This window comes from Falco peregrinus, chromosome 5 (assembly GCF_023634155.1).
Source record: "Falco peregrinus isolate bFalPer1 chromosome 5, bFalPer1.pri, whole genome shotgun sequence".
In the NCBI taxonomy this organism is placed as follows: Eukaryota; Metazoa; Chordata; class Aves; order Falconiformes; family Falconidae; genus Falco; species Falco peregrinus.
The window spans coordinates 42,981,431-43,005,238 of NC_073725.1; the positions used below are offsets into that span (position 1 = coordinate 42,981,431).

Below are 23,808 nucleotides of genomic sequence, written 5' to 3' on the forward strand. Positions count from 1 at the left end.
CAGTGAGAGCACTGCAGCTGGCAGTAAGATTTCTGAGGAACAGGACTGCCAGAGGCAGAGGGAGCAGCTGGGTTGGAAAGGCTGAAGCTGGACTGGGCAGTGGAGGAGGATCATGTGCTTTCCCCACACAGCCTTGCAGCCAGGGTAGCAGTGGAAGCTTCGGCTGCTGCTTTGCCCTGGGCTGGAGGAACGGGGGTCAGGAAAGTTAAATCCAGGCGCCTGCTGAGAACGTCTTTAAGCTGCAGAAAAGTCTGTGGGGGCCAAGAATGCATATAGTTAAAGCTGGAGAGCTCCTGGGTGTCCTGGTGGGGAAAAAGGAAGACATGATGTGTGGAGGGCTACAGTATTCATTTTGAGGATGGGAACTGTTGAAATGCATAGGAGTGTCAGATTGTTGGTGAACTGGCATATCTTCGTCGCTGTCTGCATTTATGTCTTCTGTCTGGGAGCATAGTTACCCTGTAAGTTGTCTGTAAAGGTGAACAGAAAAATCACGTCTTCTGTAGCATATGTTAAAAAGGAAAAAGGTCAGTTTCCTACTATAATGTCAAGATATTGTCATACCGTCTGTTCAGAGGATACCCGTTAGCCTGCACCTCAAAGACTTCGTTACCTGCGAATATTCTTGCTTCCCTTTGTCTGAAAAGGAAAGGGTAGTGCTTTCTCAGCCTTGGAGATTTTAGTCCTTTCCTTCATATGCATTGGCCGTTTACAGAAATGCTGGGTCTGGTTTAACATGGGAGTTTACTTTCTTGGCCTTTTGACCTTTTTCTGTTCTTGGCACTAGGTACAAGTTTTATTGTAATTAAGTAAATTAGTGTTTTTTTTTTTTTTAAAGTCAGACGTTGATAGCTCAGACTTAATTCTCCCAGTGATGCGTGTGTAAGATGAAGAAGGAAAAAACTCAACAGGCCTATTCCAATACAATCTAGTAAAAGAGTGCCTTTATAAAAAAAAGAACAGGAAAGGTATCTTCACAGTACTTGAAACAGTTCATGAAATGCTGATGGGAGAGAAATGACAAGGCCAGGGGGTCTAGTGCTTTGGGAGGTTATGGGATGTGAAAGCTAGTCAGCTACCATTACCCTTTGGTTGAGCACTTCAATATGGTGAACAAAAAGGTTAAAGGTCTCATGTTGTTGGCTCCTTCCCTCTTCCTTCTGGGAACAGTTGCATCCCTTTTCTTGGCTTGATCAGCAGTAATCTCCTGACCTCATAAGGCATTTTCCCAGGAATTGAAAGTCCCCTCCCGCTGTTCCCTGCCCTCCTGCGTCCCATGGGATGATGCGTCTCTTAGCAGTCTGACTAAATATCCCCCTTTGAGAAGAAGAATGTGTCTTTTCACTGGGGTGGTAGGATTTTCTCTTTCCAGAGAGGAAGCAATGTTTATGATGGAGGATCTGCCGGCTGCTTGTATCTGCTATGCTTTTAAAGGCTCTAAGCTTTTCCTAAGCCTCTCAAGGGTCACTGGGTCACCTGTGGCTTCTGCTTCCTGAGGAATTCATTGGTCGGTTTCAATGCTAATGGTTCAAATCTGGTACAGTGTACTAAGCTGGTGAAAGGCAGCATGCTCTTCACTACATGCTTGGAACACAGGGCAGGAAAAACACTCTTAGGTTGCTTGAAAGAACATAGCTTTTTCACAGAATGTCGTGATGTTACCTTTTGTCAAGTTTAGTATTTGACTTAATTAGATATTTAGGATAATAAATGTAGTTTGTAGACCCCAGATCCTTTTTCATACTGAATTCCTCTTTGTTGAGGCTGTCATGTTACAGTACTACCATCAAAACAAAGGAATTCTCCAGTACTACAACTAAATGCTCTTTTTCTGTGACTTTGCCTTTTGATTGGTTGCAAAGTGTGGTTAACATTTGTGCTTTAGTTGCACTGTTTACGCTTTTTCTTGCTTTTACCTGCTCACCTGTCATCACAAAACTTCAGAGAACTTGCTATGTATAAGACTTCTACTCCCTCAATCAAATTTCTGTGAAAGACTGAAAACCTGCTGGCTGCAGAGGTTGTGGTGTGTGGGATGGCTACACAGGTGAGCACCAGAGCACAGTCACGTGCAGCCTTTATGTATGATGCTGTGAACCTCAGTCCCTTGGGCACCCAGTGTAAAAGTGTCAGAAACCCCTTTGATCTGCTGGTTTCCCATAATTCCAGTGCTTCTGAATGTCAGAAGCAAAGAAAAATACAGTCTCAGTACAAAGACCAGTATGAAACCATTATCATCTCATTCCTTCTGAATTCAGAAATGGCTAATTTGATCCTATGCGGCAAAAAAAGGAAGAAAAAGTGTGAGTAAAAAATACTGGTAGGTCAGGAAGGGTTGAGCTTCAGGGGATTCATGAGAACATTGCGTTACATGGCCAGAACACATTATACCAAGCTGGACTGTAAAAAAGGGTGAATAAAATACTACCTTTTGCCTATGACTTGTTGCATAAAATGAGAATAAGTAGAAGGAATCAATTCACAGTTATAACTGATGAGAAAAGTTACATGGAGTTTGTTTGGTACCTCCAATCACAAAAGTGCAAACTGGAAAATACAGATTTATCCTAAATTTATCTTAGTATCATTTTCATACAACAAAAAACTCCAAATCAACACATAGGGTGGCAGACTTGCTGCCTGCCAGACAGCTGCATCTGGCCCTGGGAGCACAGCCAGAGCCAGTCCTGCCACCCAGGGCTGCACTTACCTGAACTGAAACATTTGGTTGTTTCAAGCCCACCTCGCTGCAGTGCTGCAGGCAGGGAGGATTGGGGGCATGGCAAAAATGTCTGATGGAGGCAGGTGACTGTCCATCAAAATGCCACAGCTAGTTTGGTAGCTGCATTTCATTCTGATACTGAATTTTTTAAGATTTTGGTCGCTTACCAGATTTTTCTTCCTCTCTGCAACCCCTGGGTCTAACACACATTTTAGCAAGAAGGTCTGCCAAGCTACATAGAGCAGGCAGATAGTGAACAGTTTTGCACTTTGGATATGCTTATGATCTTCCTTTAATGCTTGGCAGAGCAGCTGAAGGTGATGGGGGGGAGGTACAGAGGGAAAAGGAGGAGGGGGAATTAATTTTAAAATGTATTTTGAGCAACAGTCTCTGTCATTATTTGCTGGCTGCTGTGCTTTCGTTGGGGAGGGCTCTGTAGTAGTCGCGTCAGAGGTAAAGCTAGAGGCCAGATTTACCACTATGTCTACTAATTTTCTCCATGACCAGTGCTGTGATGCAGGGTGGTCCTAGCTCAAATGCTTGGGCTGCTTCCAGTAGCCCAGCGAGCTCAGTCAGCTACTGCTCAAAGACAAGTGACAGAACCATGTCCCATAAATTTCTGCCCAACGTGCTTTTTCACAGCTTAAGCTGTCTCACTCCTCTCTTCTTTGCCTTTTTATTTGTTTATTTTTCCTCTGTGACAGTTTTATCAGTCCCCAGGGTGTTTTAAATGTCACATTTCTGGTGGGTGTAAAAAGCTTTGGATCAGCAAGTTCTAACAGTGCCCTGTGTGGCCTGACCCTCCTATGTTAGCTTGCCTGCAGCAGATAATCCTGAAACAAAGTGCCCTCCAGAGTACCACCCTGTTCACATCTCTTGTCCTTTTTGCTGCCCATTTCTTGGGAGAGTGGGAGCTGAAATCACTGCACTGTCTGGTAGCTTTAGGGTTGGGACTAGCCTGGGAATAGCAGATACCTGATGCTGTTTTGTCTTACGTTTTGCAGATAGACTCTGGGAACAAGGCTGAATACTAACGTTCACTTCTTGGTAATGTCCTCCGGGTTCAGCAAACCAGGATGTTTGGCTATTTTTCTGGCTCCTCTGAGCTTCCATCTCCTGACGTACTTCCCTTTTATTTGTCTTTTTGTGACCTTTCTGCTCACAGATACACCTGCCACCACCATGCTCAGCTTCATCTGTTTGTCTTCCCTACAAACACTGGCAGCCCCCTTATCATAAGAGATTGAGGAGGGCTTTATGGGGTCCCTTTTCCACATTTTCTGTGTCACAGTAAGTTGCTACCTGACCTGCCCCTTTTTGAGTTGCTCCCTGGATGTCCCTGGAGGGGACTGTCTCTTCACTATTAATCTAACCCTTTTCCTCATGAAGCTGGGGATCTTGGCCTTCCACCAAGGCAGGTATCCTCCCCACACTCATCAGCCTGTGTGGCAGCCTCCCACACAAGGCAGACTGCTGTCCTTTACCTACAACTAACTCAGCGCTGAAGGTTAACATTCTACTTCTCTGATTCCAAAAGATGCCCAAGTGCTTCTGCATTTTCTTTGCTTCCTTTCTTTGCTGTTTTCCCAGGTGTTCCCATGAACTGTAACTCGTTCTCCAAGTTACCCCCTTACAGTTTTATTTGCCCAAAACTTAGTATTCTGGGGCTGTTCAGCACAGGCGGAAGTACTTTCTGGTGTGAACTGTATTGGTGTGAACTGTGTCCTCTGGAGACATGTTTAAATACATCTAGAATCTTTTGTTTGGCTACTGAGGCAGCGTGTAGCTATTTCTCTTTACTGAGTTTCATAAAGTGGACAAACCTTTCATATATTAAAGAAAAAGTGTTAGTAGTAAATACTTTTTTCTATCTGGGAAACAGCCAAGTGCCCTTGAGGGCATCCAGAATCCTTGTATGGGAGCCCTTATTTTCTGTATCTTCTCTCCAAGCTGCCATATCACCTAGAAGTTACGTCTCTTAGCAAAGTCATTTGTAGCATCTCGCGATCTGAGTTGTCTAGAAGTGATGAATATCCAGGTGTTTGGCCTGTGTACTGTCTTACTCCTACCCAGAAGATGATGTACCACATTCACTACCCGAGATACCTGGGTTGCAGCTCCTTGCATCTCTCCTGGGTCTATATTCTACAGCGGCACCCTCTGCAGTTAGCACTGTCACCATCTGAACTGAGCAGCAATTGCAGCAAATAGCCCTCAGTCAGCATTCCTTGCAGGAGCAATCTGCCTGCACGCAAAGGCTTGCCTCTCCTTTCTGGTGGCTCAGTTCCTTTCCATGGTCCTCTCTTGTCCTTCTTGCCACAGTGACAGGAACAAAAAAAGATTTCTTGCTGAAATCTGAGCCTGAAGTCTGCTCAAAACCGCCTAAACTACTTAAAACTAGAATAACAAACTTGATGAAACTGAAAAAAAAATGAGAAAGGTGACTTCTGCCCAGAATAGGGTTGGTCTTTTCTTTAAGGCTTGTTTTCTGCCCAGCAACCTAGTAACTTTCATTTGAAATAAACCCACCTTGTCTCTTCTAGAATCCATGAAAAAACAATCTTTCCTTCTGCCACTTTGAGTCTAGTCTTTTTTTGTGCTTCTCTCCCTGCCTGCATATTGCCATTGTGAGCTGCATGTAAATACTTTTAGGAATTTATACATGTAGCACTTAGATGCTGTTGCGACAGAGGAAAGACACAGTAGCGGAAGGAAGGACGGAAGATGGAGGGAAGATCAATATGAGTGATCAGCAGACTTCGTTTATTGTGCCTTACAGTCACCTTTTATGCCTTGTTATAATTAGTTCATACATATTACAAAAGTTAAGCTCATTATTGGTTAGTTGCCTAAATATCAAGCCCGCCCCTCGTTTCTCTTCTGTAGTTATCTGTTCCCACCTGCAACATTCTTTTCCCACCACGATCTTCCTGTTATTGTGTAACTTTTGCTTTACTTCAGATAAGCTGAGAGCCATGTGCATTTTTGTCCAGCCAGCTGGACTATGTCTATGTGACCCTTTTCAGCTAGCCAGTTATCCACAAGATGCAACACTAATAAACATATGGAGTATCAGAAAAGGATAATCAACTAACCCAATATATGTATATATGTAGGTAAAAAATAATTCACTAGAAATATCTCTGTTCGTACAAAACAATAGTATGAGATACGCAAGCAAGAAGAGATTAGCTGTGCTGGTGATGCCATGAAGTGGATCCAGCATGAGTTTGACCAAGCAAGTGTACACAGTGAAACAGAGAGATAGAGTGTTTTGTGAATGTTAGGTTCTCCAGTCCATTGCCTGGTGGTTGACTTGATCTTTCTGGGATTTTCTTTCCTTGTTCCTTTTTTTTTTTTTTTTTTTTTAATATTGAAGTAGTGTTAAATGATCACACTTTTTACATAATAGTTGGCAAAGACTGGAGATAAAATCTAAAATTAAATTAACTTTATAAGATTGACATATTTTGTTTTTTTAAAATAAACTTATGTAAATGTGAAAGAGCTCACACAGTCAAATAAAATTAAGACTTAAAGGGATTTCAAGGCATTCCCAAGAAGTCTGTTCTGCATCAACTGAGGATGAACTGTACCTGAGCAATTACTTGCAGGTATTTGTGTAACTGATTCTTAAAACCTTTCCTCTAATAATCATTGCTGTTTCTGTCAAAACCATTTTTCTTCTTCCTACACCCTCTTGAAATGCTGTGCCTGTGATGGTGGATCATGTGCTGGGTGAGGTCCCAGCCCCTCTTGAATTGTGTGGAAAGATTCTTTTGGGCCATGTGAGCTGTATTCTTGTCTGGTCATCTTCTGTGAGATACTGTCTTTCACGTATCTGTGACAGTCACTTCTAATTGTGATCCAGTCCTTAAATCCTGCCATTAAAACAACCATCAAGTCAGTTAAATATTTTATTTACAGAGTTGATGAGTGCTGTCTGGTCATCTGCGGCTTTCCTGATTAAATTGTGGTCTGTTTCTCATGTGCGTCGTTCTTCCACTTCAGAAAGACAATTATGAAGTCCTGCTACTTTTTCCAAAGTTCTTTTAGTTTCTCCCAACTCAGTATCATTGGTAAATCTAGGAAGGATATTCCATATTCTGTCATCCAGGTAGTTAATGGAAATACTCAATAGTAATGGACAAGTCATACAAAGCTTCAGGAAGTCAATTAATACAGCTTCCATATTTGATAGCAACCTACCCTTAACTTTTCCAATCCATTTTACAGTCCCCTTATTTCAGCAACACTTTTAAAGCTTGCTTGTGAGACTATTAAGAGGAGCAAATTTTGGAGCATCAGTCAGCCCAGCAGAGAGGGTTCTCTGCCATCTGTATTCTCCTGCAGAAAGAAGTTACAGCTGTGTGGCGTATTTTGTTACAGAGGTTTTCCTTGTTATCTTCTGCTTTCTCTGCATAAGCTTTTTATTTTAATTATGTTTTACTAGAAAATGAAATTAGTGCGATTGTTTTATCATTTGTCATAGTGCCTTTTCCCCACTTACTACGGCTCAAAGATCGTCAGAGCAAAACATGCAATAGCTGGAGTTTTATTAAACCTCTGTCACCTGTGCTTTTCTTTCTCTACCCTTAATTTTTACTCCATCATCATCAGGGTGGTTCGGGGGTTTTGGGTTTTGTTGGTTGATTGCTTGGTTGGTTTTTTTTTTTGGGGGGGGGTGTATTTTCCTCTTTAAATATGCAGTAATAGTTAACTTTTTAAGGTTGGACCAAATGTACATGGTATTTCTGCTTTGTCAGGAACGCAGTTTTAGATTTGGGCGAGAGAACTCTTTTCTTGATCTGGTTTTTGCTATTAATATACATTAAAAGCAGGAGGAAAAATATTTTTAATATTGCTAACTAATTATAATTTTACGCTGAAATTTTTCCCTATTTGTTGGTTCTATAGTGTATTCATACTTATTTTTCCCTTCAGTACTCTTTCCTAAGTTTCAGGTTATGTACTCTATTTTTTTTGTTCATATAGGTTAGTTTGTGCTTGTGCCCTTAATATTGTTTCACTGAGGACCTGTCACTTTCCTGAACTAATTTTTTCCTTGAGAACTGCTTCCCATGGGAAAGAGTTATACTTGAGAATACACTGAAAGTATATTAAAATCTGCTCTCCCGGAGACCATTGCATTCATTCTCCTCTTACCACTCTTTCTCACTGTTGGTGAGTTTTTCCATTTTATGAGCACTTGGTGTTTTTCCACTTTCATGTTCTTAAACAGTTTCTACCAATCTGGTAGAAAGAAACCTGGAAGAGCCCCTTTTATTTTGTTTTCTCCACTCATGGTTTCCAGCACATTCAGAGGTGTTACTCTTCCCCTGTTTGGCTCCATTCTCAGCAAATATCTACACAGTTTAAATATGCAATTAAGACAATGACTTATTATTATACGATTCATGATTATTCAAATAAAATACTTATCTTCTCCAGGCTCAACTGATTTTAACATGTCTCTTGTTTCCCTTCCTTAACTTCACTTTTTTCTTCCTTAACTTTATCCTTAAATCAGAGACTCTTGTTTCCCTTCCTTAGCTTTACTTTTTTCTTCCTTAACTTTATCCTTAAATCAGACTTCCAACAGCGTATCTCACAGTACGTTCTGAACCTTAGAGAGCTCTGCATGTTTGTTATGCTAGGCAACATCTTTCTTTTCTTTTCCAGAAAATGCCATCTCTTTTATGTAAATTTGAATTGCGCAAATTATCACACAACTCTTGTTAATTAAGCCATGTTTTTTATTATGCAGTGGACTTCAAGCTCCTTTCGGTTACTTTATTGGTGAGAACACAAAGTAACAACAAAAAAATTTGTGTGAATTGTTGAGTGATACGTGAACATTTGTCTTCAGTTTTTAACAAGCGAGAGGATGCTGATTAGTTAGGTACACAATATTTATTGTTTCATGTGAAACCAACCTTTATAAAGCCATCATGATATAATGCGCTATATTAAATAAGTGTTATTTTTCAGTGAATATTTCAAAACTTAAGCTGTTTAATTAAAGTAATACAAAAAATACAAAGCTACATGAAGTTAATATCGTCTTTGTATTTATTCATTTTAAGTCATTTTTATTCCCATTGGGCAGAAAAAGATTCATTTTAGATTAAAACCAGTAAAACATTCTTTTGTCTTCCAGTGTGTTGACTCAGAAAGTGAACAAAGCCATAAAAATTTATACTAGAAATCTTGAATTTGATACCAATCATCCAGTGTAAAATGATGATTCACACTAGTGAAGAAGAGTATTTCTTTGGGATGAAATACAAATGTAAAACAAGATTAAAATTACTATTTAATTTATACCTACTGATTTTATTTTGTCTCTCCATTCTCCGTATCTTGTGAACAGATTTTCTTCACAAAAAATAGATTTTAACAGCATTGCAGCTTAATATTACACTTTTAAGTTTCACTCCAATATCTTAGTTTCTTTAAGTAAATATGGAAATAGAATATGGCTATTGAAAAAAAAATCATTCAAATAAAAATAATAAATAAATAAAGAGCATAATTTTACCATCTGTTTTCCTGTATCCCCAGTATCACTTTGTGCACAGGAGTTATACTACAATGGCTGTTTTCAACCTTCTGGTTGACTATCCACAATTCAAAAAGGTTTGCAAAAAGGAGTTTAGCCATTGATTTTATGTAATTTTGGTATGAGAAGAAATGTATAGAATTTTAAGTGTTCTTGTAAAAGCTTTGAAGTATGTAGAATTTTAGTTGCCTATTAGCAAGCCATATTTGCTGTCCACTAATTCTTTGTATGGCATGTGGACGGCATTGATATACAAGGGTGTTGGGGTGTGCTTCCATGCACAAAGCTGAATCACCAGATCCATAGTTGATGGCATACATCAACTCCTTATAGTGAAAGGTACTTCAGGGGAAAATTAAGAAAAAAACAGGGGAAAGAAAGAGAGGGGGAAAAGGTAAGGAGAGACTTCCATTAGCCAGCTGGAGAAAGAAGTGATGGGGTCCCCTGATAAGTGTCCTTGTCTTCGTCTGAGTGTTCTCCCCTCTACAGTATGTGGCGGCGAGAAAGAAATGGAATTTGGGGTTTGTGCAATATAAACAGCCTTACAAAATAAAGGGCAAGACAGTTTGGGGGTCAGAGGGGAGAAGGGCTGATTCTCACGGCGGTGGCAGTCACTTCCCAGGAGAACCTGTTGTAACAACAGGTGAAGGCATGTAAAGCCCTGTGTAATGTTGTGCCTGTAAATGACAGCTGTTCATGAATAAGATGCTATTGTGATATATGAGTAAGATCATAAACGAGATGCTATATGTGTAATACCTGTTGTCTGTGGATAAAAAACTTTGTGTAGATAGGCAGCTGTATCATAGAAGGGTGTTGTCTTGCTCAGGTTGATTCCCTGGTAAGACTGAGCATGGGCGGCTCCGTTTGCTTTGATTCAGCCTAAGGAACTACGTCCCTGCATACCCACAGAAAATTCAGTCCACTGAGCCAAAAAAAGTAGAGTAAATTAAAAATGTCTAGAAACCAAAATTAGAATTCTTACTGGTACTTTGCATTTTGATGCTGTGCCTCTTTTTCTTACAAAGAGAAAATTGTTACAATTCCATGTCATTATATTTCATGCTTTTGTAATAACTCTTGCTGAATCCAACCTGGAATTAAACCTTAACAGTTCTATGGCTATAATAAGATTAAGGTTTATTGCCAGCTAGTGTTTCATCTGCTGGGTAGATGACTAGCTGTGCACCAGCTGTATAATGTATTCTGTAAGGATATCGTCATCACAGCACTTCACTCTTGCATCTCATACACCCACCAGGAAACCTGTTTTATCTTGTGCTCCGAGCAAAGAATCCAAATGAGATGTCTTAAGGAAAAGTAAATAAGAATATTAGGAAATAAAGAGAAGTAATTAATTTTCTAGTGTGTTACTGTGAGAGAGTGTTTTTGGACAGGAAAGGGATGAGAGCCCTCATAAATTTTGAGGCCCTGATTATGGGCTGCTCTTGGGCGGCTCAGATGAAGAATGACCCAAAGCCTCGCTTTTAGCTATGTTATGTTGGCTTCTCCCCTGCATGATTCTGCCTGGTTTGTGGCTTATGTCAGAGAAGCCCTAGTGCTGCTCTAACTTAATTCTAAATCTTTGGAGGGTATTTCTGGTGAAAAAGGATTTCCAGGACACATGGGCAAGGCCATGACTTCATATAATGGGGCAGGAGAACTGCAGGGCACCAGCTACTCTGCTGGTGCTAAACCTCCGTGGAACTCTTCCTGGGAAGAGTTGCAAAAGAAGAGGAAGGGGTAAGTGCTCCCTGGTCTGGCAGATGCGCGCAGCCACAGTGATGGCCAGGCTGAAGACTCAAGATGTGCAGTTTTGCCCAAAGGGCAAATGGAACATTACAACCGATACAAGAGAATTATAATAATGAAGTTAGTGATGTAGAATTTATTTTCCTTCTGTTTGTCATTCTGCCAAAATTAAGATATTTGGTCTGATATTTTATATGCTTTGTATCAGCTTCAGGTAAACTTTTTTTTTTAAAAAAAAAACAAAAAATTTTGGTAAAACCACTTTCTGATTAGCTTTCCTTTAAATAGGTCTAGCTCCCAAGTCTCACAGTTGTTCTGCTTTCAACAGGTATTTGAGAAGAGCACAGCCAAAGTGTGCCTCAACTCTAGTGCTATTTCTGTTACAGAATGTTAAAACGTTAGCGGTATGTTAATTTTGCACTTCAGGTTGCAAGGAGTTTTTAGCAGTAGAAATACTTTAAATTATATTATTATTTTATTTTTTTTAATTAATTATGTAAATATTTATTTATATAGAATAAATTTGTATTTCAGTCGTACTGACAGTGTATGAAAATGTCAGCATGACACTAGAAATGTATTACTTAAGGGATCTTTTTGTTGTTTGTTTTATTTAAACATAGACAATTTCACATACACACACAAAATGAAATTTATTTTAAAAAAGCAAGCTAAGTATACAGTATCAGGTGCTCCAAAGCTAGAAGATGAAAGATATAGAGTGGTTTGTACTCACTTAACTTTCCTGTGCAGATACATAGTGCCATAATCTACTGTATTGTATTTTTCTGATTATATTTAACAGGTAGTTTATTATTTTTTCTGCTTTCTTGTTCTCTTCCTTGTAGTGGCCAAGTGTTGTAGTTATCACATACTAAGAAGAGAGAAGTATTCACCAATGATTTATTGTTTCTGTGGGACCTTGTGCAGAAGCTACCTGAACACTGGGCAATCATTCATTTGTCCTTACGGTGTTGGGGCTGGACTGCTAGATCACAGATTGAGATCAAAAGTAGATCAAAAGTTTCCATAAATGTTGAGTGACAAATTCAACAAACTTTCCATACGTAACAGTGAGTAGTGGGTAGGACTTGGTATGCTTGGTTAGTTGGGGATTGGTGCCTTAGTTCCCTACTTCGGGGATAGAGAGTATCAAAAGGTGATTCGTGCCACTTTAAAAGAGATAAATCATCGCTTAGGGACTTCTTGCCTTTCTCTTGAACTGGTTGAGCCTCGCTCTTTGATGGCAAAAATTAAACCATAGGAGGATTATAGGATACTATAGAGAGCTCCTTGTGTTTCATACATTCTTGATCTGTTGGAGTGGGAGATCCTTCCTGCATGCAAGCGAGATACGGTACTGAGGCAGGGGAATACGTGATTTAGGAAGTTCATGATTGTACCATAATACTGTACATAATGAGGGCTAAGTTAAAGATACCACCACCATTCCCCTAAGTTAAGGTATGTCCATTTTGACTTTTCCTATCTCTGAGATGCTTGACTTTCAACTTTATTAAATGTTCTTTTAGCACAGCTTTAAATGGATGTGTGCTATGTGTTTTGATTTCTATAATCTGTATTGAGGTTGTCAGGGAGATTTGCAGTAGAGATTCCATTTGAACTTACATATGATAAATATCTCAGATAGAGCAAGACCTACCAAAAAATAGGTATTCAGTTGTAGAGTGGGATAACATACACTTTGGGCATAAAATGTTAGAATGCGGAAGGGGCAGGAGCATTGAGTCAGCTCTATGTTTACCATGTGCTGGCATAACTTTTCAGGTTTTGTTCAGCATATTTCTTAAGAGCTAATAAAAAGTTTCACTTTTCAAACTCTTTAACATATCATCCTTGGAACATTTATTCATACAACTCCTGGAAATAGAGTAGTCTAGCTACAAAATCTATGTTTCTAATGAAGGAAGAAATTTTCATCATAGATTCTTTAAAAACACATGCGTAACATACTATGTAAAAGTGAAACATTTTGACATTAACCTTTGGCTCTAGCAGTCATAGAGACTTTCTGATACAGTTGAAAAATGAACTGCAAAATCATTTAAATATTGGAACTAGCAATAAAGCTTGCATGCATAATATTGAATTAAAAAATGTTTTCAATTACACAGCTTTTTTTCAGGAGCTTTTGATAATAGTATCTACATTTTCAACCAGCCATTGCATTGTTGATTTATTTAGTGCTTTCTTTGGCTTGCTGTGTCACAGATTTATGCTTTTCCTGGAGAATTTTTGTTTGCGAATAGCCTGAAAATGTTACTGCAGATCTTTTGTCTATGTGAACCTCAATTTAGCCAAAAACCTAAGACCTACTAAAATGCTGTCTCATAAGCTTAAAATGTCTCATAAGCATAAAATGTCCTCACTGTGACAGTGAAAAAAAGAACTTGAAATACCAGCACAGTATTTTTATTGCAAACGACAGTTTTCATCTGCTGGCTTTTGCTGCCAGAATAAGCATGTTTTCAGTAAGCACAAACAGACTTCTTCAGCTGTGCCTGTTTCCAGTTGTTCCTGTGAACTACACAAGTGGGTGGTACCGAAGAGCCACCTTTCTGGCACGCTTGCATGCAGACGGCACATGGCCACCGATAAGTTTTGGCATTATGCTCTAATAAAAAAAGACCCCACTTACATGAGAAAGCTTTGTGTGCGTCACTAAAGCTATTTCAGTCTTTGCTGCCTCCTGAGCTGAACGTAAACTGACATTGGTGACTCTATTCAAATATGATTTCGTAAAAGGAAGTAGGAAGCATGAGTTTCAAGCTGTGTGTGAAGATGAGCTAAAATAGTAACAAAAGTATCTCCAGAGAGTACCAGAGGAAGAAAAAATATTTCTTAAGCCTACCTATTGTTAAGAAAAAAAGGATCTGGCAGACTCTTTTTTTGTACCAGCTGGATGTGTTAAATCTTCCTTCTTTTCTTTAACGTTGAGAGCAGGTATTGCTGTAGCAGGGGTACCAAGGAACTGTGGAAGGGCTCAGAGATTTCCTCAGTGAATGTCACCAATGGCCCTCGAGCCTAAGGAAAATCACACTTAAATTTTAATAGCTGAGTTTCCATGCAGCAACCCTGAAAGACTGCATGGAGAGTTCAAGAGGAAGGTTCATCACAGCAGTGGTTTGGGCACGTCTCCTTGCTGGCTGCTCTTGCAGAAGGGTGTGCATTTGTGTCAGGTGCTGGAAAGCCATGGTTGTGATGTTTCCTAGGCAAGGATTTGGTGAGCTAGCCCTTTATAAAGTAGCAGTGCAAGCACTGGTAACAGCTGGGCAGAGTTTACATTGCTTTAGTTTTGGAAATAGATGGTAAAATGTACCCAGATCAAATAATTTCTCAGTGCTTGAGTCAGTAAGGAAGTTTGGCTCCAGAACTACATGTTCTGGCTGACCGCTTCTCTCCCAAATCCCTCCAGAGAGATCCATGCCATCAAAAGCATAAATGATTCAGAGGAGTTTGAATCTCATTATAAGGTTGTTTTACTCAGGCTGGAACTTACTAACTACAATTGTATTGTGTTTTGTTCTCCCACTGTACTTTTGTTTTTCAGCTCCTTTACTTTGTTGGAAGTGTTGAGTGTACAACACCTTGCCCAGGGAGTCACTAATCCAAGACTTGAGCCTCCGGCATTACATGCTTATGAGGGCAGCGCTGTCAGCTGTAGCAAAGTAATACAACTGCTATCTTAACCTGAAATAATGGTATATCATACACGCATGCACGCACAAACCCTAACCTAGTGGTTAAAGTAACCCTCTATTTAGACCACTTCCAGTTAAAACTGGAAATTGGTGATTGCTGCTTGTAACAAGGCTTCCTTTTCCTCATACTGGAGTATAAAATCCATTATTTGTTGTCTGTTACAGATTTTTATGTCCCTCACTCATCTATCTATGAGTGAACCATAGTTCCTGCATGGTTCTTTAGCGTGACAGTGGTCAGATACTGGAGCACGGATGCACAGAGAGGTTGTGGTGTCTGTCCTTGCAGATGCTCAAGACTCACCTGGACACAGCCCTGAGGAGCCTGATCTAACCAGACCTGCTTTGGGCAGGGGTTGGACTAGGTGGCACCAGAGGCCCCTTTCAACCTCAATTATTCTGTCGTTCTGTCTTGCTACCAGACTTGTTTGATATGGGAGGTCATACATTGATCACTGCTTTTAGTGACAGCAGGTATACTCTAGTTTTCTATTGGGACAGCCACAAATTGTCGTTGCTACCTTAGCAATGGGATTGCTGAGCAGAAGCTCTTGCTATTGTTACAGATTGGACAATTGCATATATGTAATGAGGCTGCAGCAACAATCAGCATCTAAGACATGAATTTCCCTTGAATTATTTGTGTACTCAGGTGGGTTTGATTTTTGTTTCTTGTGTAACAGATGCATAAATTAGCGTACAAAATAATCTAAAGTTGGAAAGTTCTTTCATTGGGTATTAATACTGCTTATGACCCAAACACTATGGACAGGGCTACTCTGTGGAAATAGTGCCAAATGTAGGTCATCACCTGACATATTTACTCCCTACCAAGGCTACTAATGAAAGGTTCAGTAGTAGTATCATCTTTCCTCAGCTGAAAAAAAATTGTGTGGTGAATTAAATTTTCATGAGTGCAAACGTGGTAGTGTTTGGAGAGACCCATTGTATTCATTACCCAAGAGAAAAATAATCCCTTGCTTTCAAGATAAGGCATCTGTGAAATGTGGATGTGATGAAGGAAGCGTAGCATTATTTAGAAATAGTGAGGAAGGAGACTTGCTTTGAGATTAATTTTCTGAACTTTATACCAACTTTGACAAGCACTTTGTCAAAATGATAGCTGAAGGATTTTTCTAAGTCGGTTACGGACTTAGCTGGCATTGCCTTCATAAAAGATGCATTCTGGGTTCATTTAAACTGGCGTAAATGCATTACACATCTACTGTGGGAATGATGTAGTAGAGTGAGGAACGAGATGGATCAGAGACCCTAGATCCTCATCACCTACTGCTGAAGAAAGTAAAAGCAGCCTTAAGCCTTGCTTATATTTCTGTAGCCCTAGAGTCATTGCTTCACATAGGGACAACCACAAGTGTAAATGAAGATGGTTGGAGAATGCTCTAATCTGTTTTTTCTACATTTTGGTAGTGGATGGGGAGTAGAGGTACCTTAATTATCAAGCAACATTCCCAAAATTAGTGGCCATGAGGGAGATGACCTGTTCTGTGAGCAAATTCTGTGTCAGGAAATTTGCCTCCTTGGCTGGATCCCCAGGGGCTGCATCCACTGGGTTTATGGCACAGCATAAAAAATCTGAAATGAGTTACAGGGAAGAAAGGGTCCTGTCATGTTTTAAATACATTACTTGAAGACAGACTGTGTTGTTTTGCTCTGTTATTGGGTGAAATATTTGTCAAATACGAATTCAGCCAAGCAGGTGCAAAGTCGTTTAAACTGACAAATTGACCAAGACACATACAATGTGCAATGCTTGTGTATGCATGCAATACAAGTCAGTCATAAAAAAAAGTGAGAGAATATAAGTAGTAGAGTATAATAATACTTAACTGTAAATAGTATTGACTCAGTATTGAGGGTTGGCATGAAGATGTATATAGTGAAAACAAACTTGTGAACCAAAAGAGAGTGAGATCCAGACAGAAAAAGATGAAAAAAAAAAAAGTAACATTCCTACTTCATGTCCATTACCAAAAGTGTACAGCCAAAGTTGCCTTAACAATTGGTGAATAAAGTTGCGTTGATTTATATTCTGAGTTTAAAACAGGAGCTGAATTTTGTTCATGAAGAACTCCACTCCCTGCTGCCCTAGTGGTACAGATGGTGGTACTGCTCAAGGTCTGCTTATTGTTCTCCTTGTGGGGTTATTTGGTCTGGGGAATGTTGTATTTTCACATGGCAGGAGGGAAGGAAAAAAAGGTGGAAATGTTCATTCTGAAGATAAGTGAACTTTTTCAGGCTGTGTTGGTTCTCTTGAGAGAGACGAAATGTTAAACTGTTAAACATCTGGAAGCATCTGTCCTTGTAGTCTAGCCTGTGGATTAACTGAGCGCTAAACTGCCATAACATTTTCATGGAGATTTAGAAAGCGAACAGAAAGTGCTTAACTGTTTTGACCCAGCCTGATTTTAAAACTGTAGAATATGTAAGCAAATGCTAGATATATTTTAAAGTATACATACACATATGTTAAAAAAAAAATTAACATATGGCCCTGATTACATAATGACTGGATTATTTTTTTTTAGTTGAAGACAATGTAGTTCAAGAAAAGAAAAAGCAGTTAATTTGACAGTACTATGAAACTTTCAGAATTACTTATTTATGTAAAAAGGCTAGCATTTAACTTTTATAAATTAATTAGTTTTAAATATTCAATTAGATGAGTTATTGTAGTCTAGTCCCATGTTAATTCAGTCTCCCTTTCTACCAGTATGACAAGTATCTAAAATGGGACATACTGTTTCTGTGAATATCTGTAGCTCAATGTTCTGCTTTGCTTTTCTGCTCGAGAATTGTACATTAATTTTTTGATGGCAGGAAATGACAGAGGATTTTTTACCTGCAACTTATCTTTCATATTAAGATAGTTCTGGAGTAGTTTCCATTTTTCTCTTTTTTATTTGGTAGTCAGTTGTTGCCCTCTAATAGGAAATTTTAGATCACTTCTAAGAAGTATGTCAAGGACGTTAACTTGCAGAAGATCGCTGTTTGTTGCAGTGCAGCAGAGATTTTGAAGGATTTAGTCAGCCTAAAGTCTTTCATCCATTGATACTGTTAAAAGTCACAGTACTCTGTTAAGTATTTTATATTTGCTAGAGGATATAGCAAATATGAGAGTGGATAACCGGGCATATTATCCCCTCTATCAGTATTTGGCAAAGATGGTTCCTTAATATTTCCATTCTTCTTCTGGTACATTTCTACAATGACAGTTTACTATGCTTTACAAAAAGATCATTCTTAATAACAATGAATGATTTATTCCATGGTACTATTTAATGATGAATTACTGTTTAGGAGATCTGACAATTTAATGCTTATTCATATCTGTATTTTCAGTATTGAAATGAGTAATAGCATAGAAAGCATCAACTCTGTTATAGTTTTTAAATTCAGGGAAGTTGTGGGGGTTTGTGTGAATATTAAAAACAAAGTAATTCATGTTTTCTTTTATTTTTAAGGAAGATACATGGTATCACTGAATTTGATGCCTATGTGACTGCTTTTTGCTTTGTGGCCTTCCTAATTCTGTAATAGTTCGGTACCTTGTATGTAGGGTAACTGAGTGCTGGTAACAACTGAGAGAATTGTAGAGGAGTTGAATAAGACACGAATTTGTGCTTCTAGGAAGTGGCTGTACCAGAGTTGCTTCAACACTGCAAGATTTTTAAACTGATGTGGGGGAATCACTGAATTTTGGTTTTTGTACGGTGATTCTTACAAATGCCCATTTTCAGAAGTGTAATCATGAATGCATAATCATATCTTGATGCCCTTCTAACAGTTCATCTGTATCATGACAAGGTTGACTTATTAAGGGACATAGATGGCTAATATTTACATACCTTTCACTCTGGTGTCCAAAAATTTTTGTTAGGTGCCTAAACTCCTTTTGCAGCACACTAGAAGAGTTTAGGGTATAAGAAAGATGCCCAATACAATGAGTTAAGCCAGCTATTGCTTTTTTTAATGTGGTTTTTGTATATATAAAAAAAGTGTGGCTATCATTTTCTAACACAGGATAGAAGCTAGTAAGAACATCTAGTAAAATCTAAACCAGTTCCCTCTTGTTATACATATTTTTCTACATGTTTTTCCTGTTAATGGATGAATTTGATCCACATACCAGTTGTCTCTTATTTTTTAAATATTATTTCTGATTTGAACTTTCTTCTGTTGCACAGTGCAAATATAGTCAAGTTATTTATATAACCTGTATCTATTGAGTGACGTCTGCAGCATGTTCCAAGAGCAATAGGATTTTTCTTGTTGAAAGAAAACAGACAGTCTAAAGATTACTGTCAATTTATTTTATTACTACATTCCGCATAGTATTCTAATTTGTTAATTTATTTATTATTTGATTTAGAACAGGTGACCTGGAAAGAAAAGCAGTTGACTATTTGCAATATTCTAATTGAGGCTAAGCACCACAAATGACATGGAACTCTTGGGATGTGTAATTTCAACCCGTAAATATATTCAGGTGTATTTGATTTTTTAGTCTGCCATAGGCTTTCCAGTTAAATAAGCGTCTGTTTAAATGGTTCCAGTTTCAGTCTTCAGAGCCATTCTGTCCAACCTTTCTTACAATTCTAAAGATTTTTCCACTAATTCCAGAAGAAGGAGCAGACAGAATAGAGTAAAATCTATTTCCAATCATTTCCTGCTCATCTCTATGTACAAATATTTATTTAGATCCAGAATAGCACATAAACGTGAAGCCCATTCTGTGGTCCCCTTCCAAAATTTACTTCCATTGAAACTACCAGTTTCTCTTCTGGACACAGAGACTCTCTTGACCCCACTGTTGTGAAAGAGCTTGTTTCTCCTTCTAAATTAAAAAGCCTTCCCAGAATGTGCACTTTAGATGTAAGTTGTTTGACCGTGGTAGTTCATTCAAATACAGGCCTATTTCAGAAGTTCTGAAATCTGCTTCATTGGAACCCTGTGGCTTTTGCAGCACATTAGACTTAAATTAAGCAGTAGGGAACCTTTTCTCCCTTTATTTCCAACTGTCCTTTCCAGGCCAGGTGGTATGACACTGTCTTTAGAATTATTTATATATCTTCCTCTTTATTTTATAATGTGTTTTAATGTGGCAGATTTCTGCTCTCTAGCACTGTGCAAGTTGTCAGAGTAATCCTGGGTGGAGCAGGCAGGGATTTTTTGGTAATCAGAAAAATAAAACACCATTTTTGGTTTCAGGTACTTGGGTTTGCTGTCATGAAGTAGGGGATGTATTTTCGTATCCTCTTTTTCAAGAACAGAAGGAAGCAATTCCTTCCATAGGAAATGAGATACATTTCTTTTTGCTTGTCATCTTAGGAAAGTACCATATTTTTAGCGAAGCCGAAGTGATGATGAATACCAACTAATAAAGCTAAAATTGTTTTCTGGTAGAAGTTTTAGTATATATTAAGATTAGAAATTATGTCATGCCTTCCTCACTCGCTCGTGAGCACCTCTGAGACTCAGTTCCTGTCTTTAAAATTATTTTACCAGGCGTAGTGTATAGGGTCTTCAGACTAGATCATAAGAGCAGTCTGGATGGAGGATTTTGGGGTGTGCTAAAAGTTTAACCTGGGGTAGGACAACAGTGGGTCCCAGGGATACTGTGTGATATCCTCTGTCGGGAGAGCAAGCTTAAGGTGTTGTTTGGTGTAGAATAAACCAGAATAAAGGTTGTTCTGTATTCTGGTTGTGCCTTTGAGAAGACAAAGCCCTCTATAGCTGTAGGCTGGGCTGAACTGGATGGCAGCTTTCACTACCTGCTTAACCATACCTGTGCAGAAGGGTGTTCAGCACCAATGGGGCTTGGAAGGAGAAGCTGTGCAGGAGGCTGGAGGGCAGCTGCGGGGCAGGGGGGCCACTGACTCTTAACTGCAACTGCTGCTTCAAAATAAAACTTATGAAAATTCCATAACTCGCTGATACCAACTACAAGTATAGGTTGTAGTATGAGTTATGGGAACGAACAAATCTTTTTGTTGCTGGTTGTGCCTGGTTTTGGTTAAACCATGACACTGGTATTTGTTAACAACGTGATCATCTGAGGACACATTACTGCACTCTCAGAATGGCTCTGCAGTGAGATGTCTTGCTTAGGGGTCACTGGCAGCTGCTGGCATTGCTCCTGCTAATTTGTGATTTCCCTGAAGACTGTTTGGGAGCTGGTATGTGCTGTTCCATAACTCTTGACAAATGTGGCAGCAGAACTGCAAGCTGAGCATAGCATATGGATTGCCAGCCAGTACGTGATTTCTAATTACTGATTTGACTTATCCCAAAATTAATCAGACCACTAGTAGCTAGAAAAAAAGATATTGTATTCTATCAAATGTGTTGATGTTAAACAACTGAGGTAAGTAAACATGATACTTCAGGATGTTTTACATGGATGCTTTGAGAGTTCTCTATAACTGTTCGAATTTTTAAAAGATAACCTACAGGAATCATCCTCTATGTGTATGTTGGTACATATGTATGTTTTGTGAGGGAAATCTTCATGCTGTTTTTCTTTTGTTTTGCAGGGGAAACCTGTTGCATTTGCAGTTCGTACAAATGTTGGGTACAGTGCAGCTCATGATGACGACGTTCCAGTCCCAGGCATGGCCATCTCATTTGAGGCTAAAGATTTTCTTCATGTTAAAGAAGTAAGTAAAGCTAGAGGAGTAGGTGAATCTCTCTTTAAGGGTCTACTTGAGTAATCGTGCTACTATTTCCTAACATCAAGATAATACTTCACAATGTCAAAGCACTATGCAAATGTTACATAAATAAGGTAACCGTGTATAAGGATAAGGAACTCAATGTTCTTTTAAACACTCTTCTTGTAAAAGCAATGGCACAAAATACTTACAATCAAATTAATGAAGTTTGAAAAGCAAGTGCTTTTCTTCCCTAGTAAAAATCACTTACTCAGAGTGTTAAAAATTGACATCTGCATATTCAACGATATAATATTTGTGGCATTTACTGTTCTAGTACTCTGAGGGTTCATTGTGCTTCAGCAGCCAAGGGTTGATTCCTTTGAATCCCTTTTATGTGACTCAATCTCAATTAACCTCAAAATCCTCAGGTCTCCTTTTTTTCACTGAAGTTACTTCTCTAGCACAGACAACCTTTTGTTAACAGTTACATACTGAAGAACTGATGTGATGTTTCAAGATCATAGCAGCTGTCAAAAAAGGCACTTTGCATTTGCTGCATTGGTTTCTTTTTCTTTATTTTTCCTTGGAAAATTTTCAGGTTTTACAATTTCAAATACCTACAGTTGTTTTCTTTCTCTGCTCCTTGCAAGACAATCCAAAGCAAATAACTTGGTAACTTTCCCATACAGGTCCACCTTAGAAGCCCGCTGCTTCTTTCTGAATGATTCCCTCAATTTATGAGATCTCCCAGCTTCTGGTCATATTCCATTGTGTTTTGTCAGAAAGTGGTCCATCTGGAAATGGAAATTCATAGCAGAACAACCAGAAAGTTAACTTAAGGATCAGAGCAACTTAGCCATGCATTTGAAGTTAAATTTTGTCCCATTTTATATTCTCAGAAAATTCCTCAGTAGTTATAATCGATGGTGCACAGTGATTCTGCTTGTGCAGGTGCTCTGCAGAAGCAAGAAACATTCCTGATACAAAGGTATAAATACAGGTGGGCAGAGACTACAGAAACACAATAAATGGACTACTGGTGCCTTCATACTGATGACTAATTTTCATAATTTTCCATTAAACACACAAAAAAGGGATATTTTGGATTCAGGCTGTTACGTAGTAAAGAAAATATGTTTTCCTAGTACAAAAGAATTGCTTGCCCCTCTGTCTTCTGACAAAAGGAAAGATGAGCAGGCACAGAGTCCTGGCAAAAGAAAACCATCAGTATTCTCTGGTGAGTTTGGAAACACTGGAAAATATGGCTCAGTTTGGTTAGATAAAATGATTTTGTTTAGTCATATATTCCATCTGCATTTTGAACGAGGTGGTAATCTCAGACTTCATGTCAAGTGTTTCCCCTGTTTCCATATGAACCAGAAACACGGTGTTAGCAGGTTTTCTGTTAGAATTTATGCTTTTTTCCTTACAGCACAGCTTAGACTCAGGTGGAAATAGGTATGGGAGAAAATGAGGGGGGAAAAAAAGTTTCCTGAAGTTTTCTGGATCTCCAGAAATGCCTTGAAAGGAAGCTTAGCTCAGCTGAGTTCTTACATTGTGTATGGCTGCATGTAGTGCTGAGAAGTGGAAAAAACAGATTAAAATGTTCTTGCAGCTTCAGGTGTAATAGAACAGGCACTCTGCACTGATTTGCCTTTAAAAATACCTGGTTTTCTGTCTAAGCAGTTAACAAAAGTTGACTGTCCAGCGGTGCTAGGCCAGAGCTGGGTTGCGGAAGGGACCCTGTACCTGTGCCAGGTCCACCACTGGGATGGAGAGGTGGGAAGAGCTCCGCAAGGAGTCAAACATTGTCTGGGAGTCTCTGGTCCTGTGTTTGGTGGCATCTGTTACGTCTGTGCATGTTCAGCCTCTTCAGGAGGGTGCCCTGAGCAGCAGCCCTTCCCTACACAGCTGCATCCTCTCCCTCCATCTTCCTTGGCCATGCCCTGTGCACTGCCCATCAGATATTGTGCCTTCAGCAATTTTGGTACTTCCTATAATTATTTTTGCATATGAGAAGTGAAAAAACCATATTTGACTATAAAATGCAGTGCTGTTTTTTTTATATTTTCTACGTAACTAGTTGCTACAAATAAATAAATTTAAGTTAATACCCAGTAACTTTTGCCTGCATAGTAATGCTGTATTGGATCAATGCTGTCCTCTTCTTGTCTGCGAGGAGTATTCAATTTGTGCTGCTGAGAGGGCCTCAAACAAGAAAAACCTCATTTCAAAATATACATGGGCAATGGTGAAAAGTACTGCAGTGATTGTGAGGGAAATTTATTTTCATTATGAGGTTACATTCATGAGAACTCAGCACGTACGAAGATGAAGGATTCCTTCCTGCGTGAAGGAACATGCACTGCTTCT

The 23,808-nt window shown here is 39.0% G+C and overlaps 1 protein-coding gene across 13 annotated transcripts in view; it reads left to right on the forward strand.

Moving 5' to 3' along the window:
* CACNB2 (calcium voltage-gated channel auxiliary subunit beta 2) overlaps positions 1 to 23,808 on the forward strand; it is a 255,339-nt gene that overhangs the window by 191,853 nt on the left and 39,678 nt on the right. For all 13 annotated transcript variants that reach the window (XR_008747383.1, XM_055805219.1, XM_055805220.1 and 10 more), the window contains one exon: positions 21,316 to 21,438. Coding sequence is in view for 12 of the 13 variants with exons in the window: in XM_055805219.1 (XP_055661194.1) it covers positions 21,316 to 21,438 (123 nt within the window). In the remaining variant the exon portion in view is untranslated. The remainder of the gene's footprint in view (positions 1 to 21,315; positions 21,439 to 23,808) is intronic.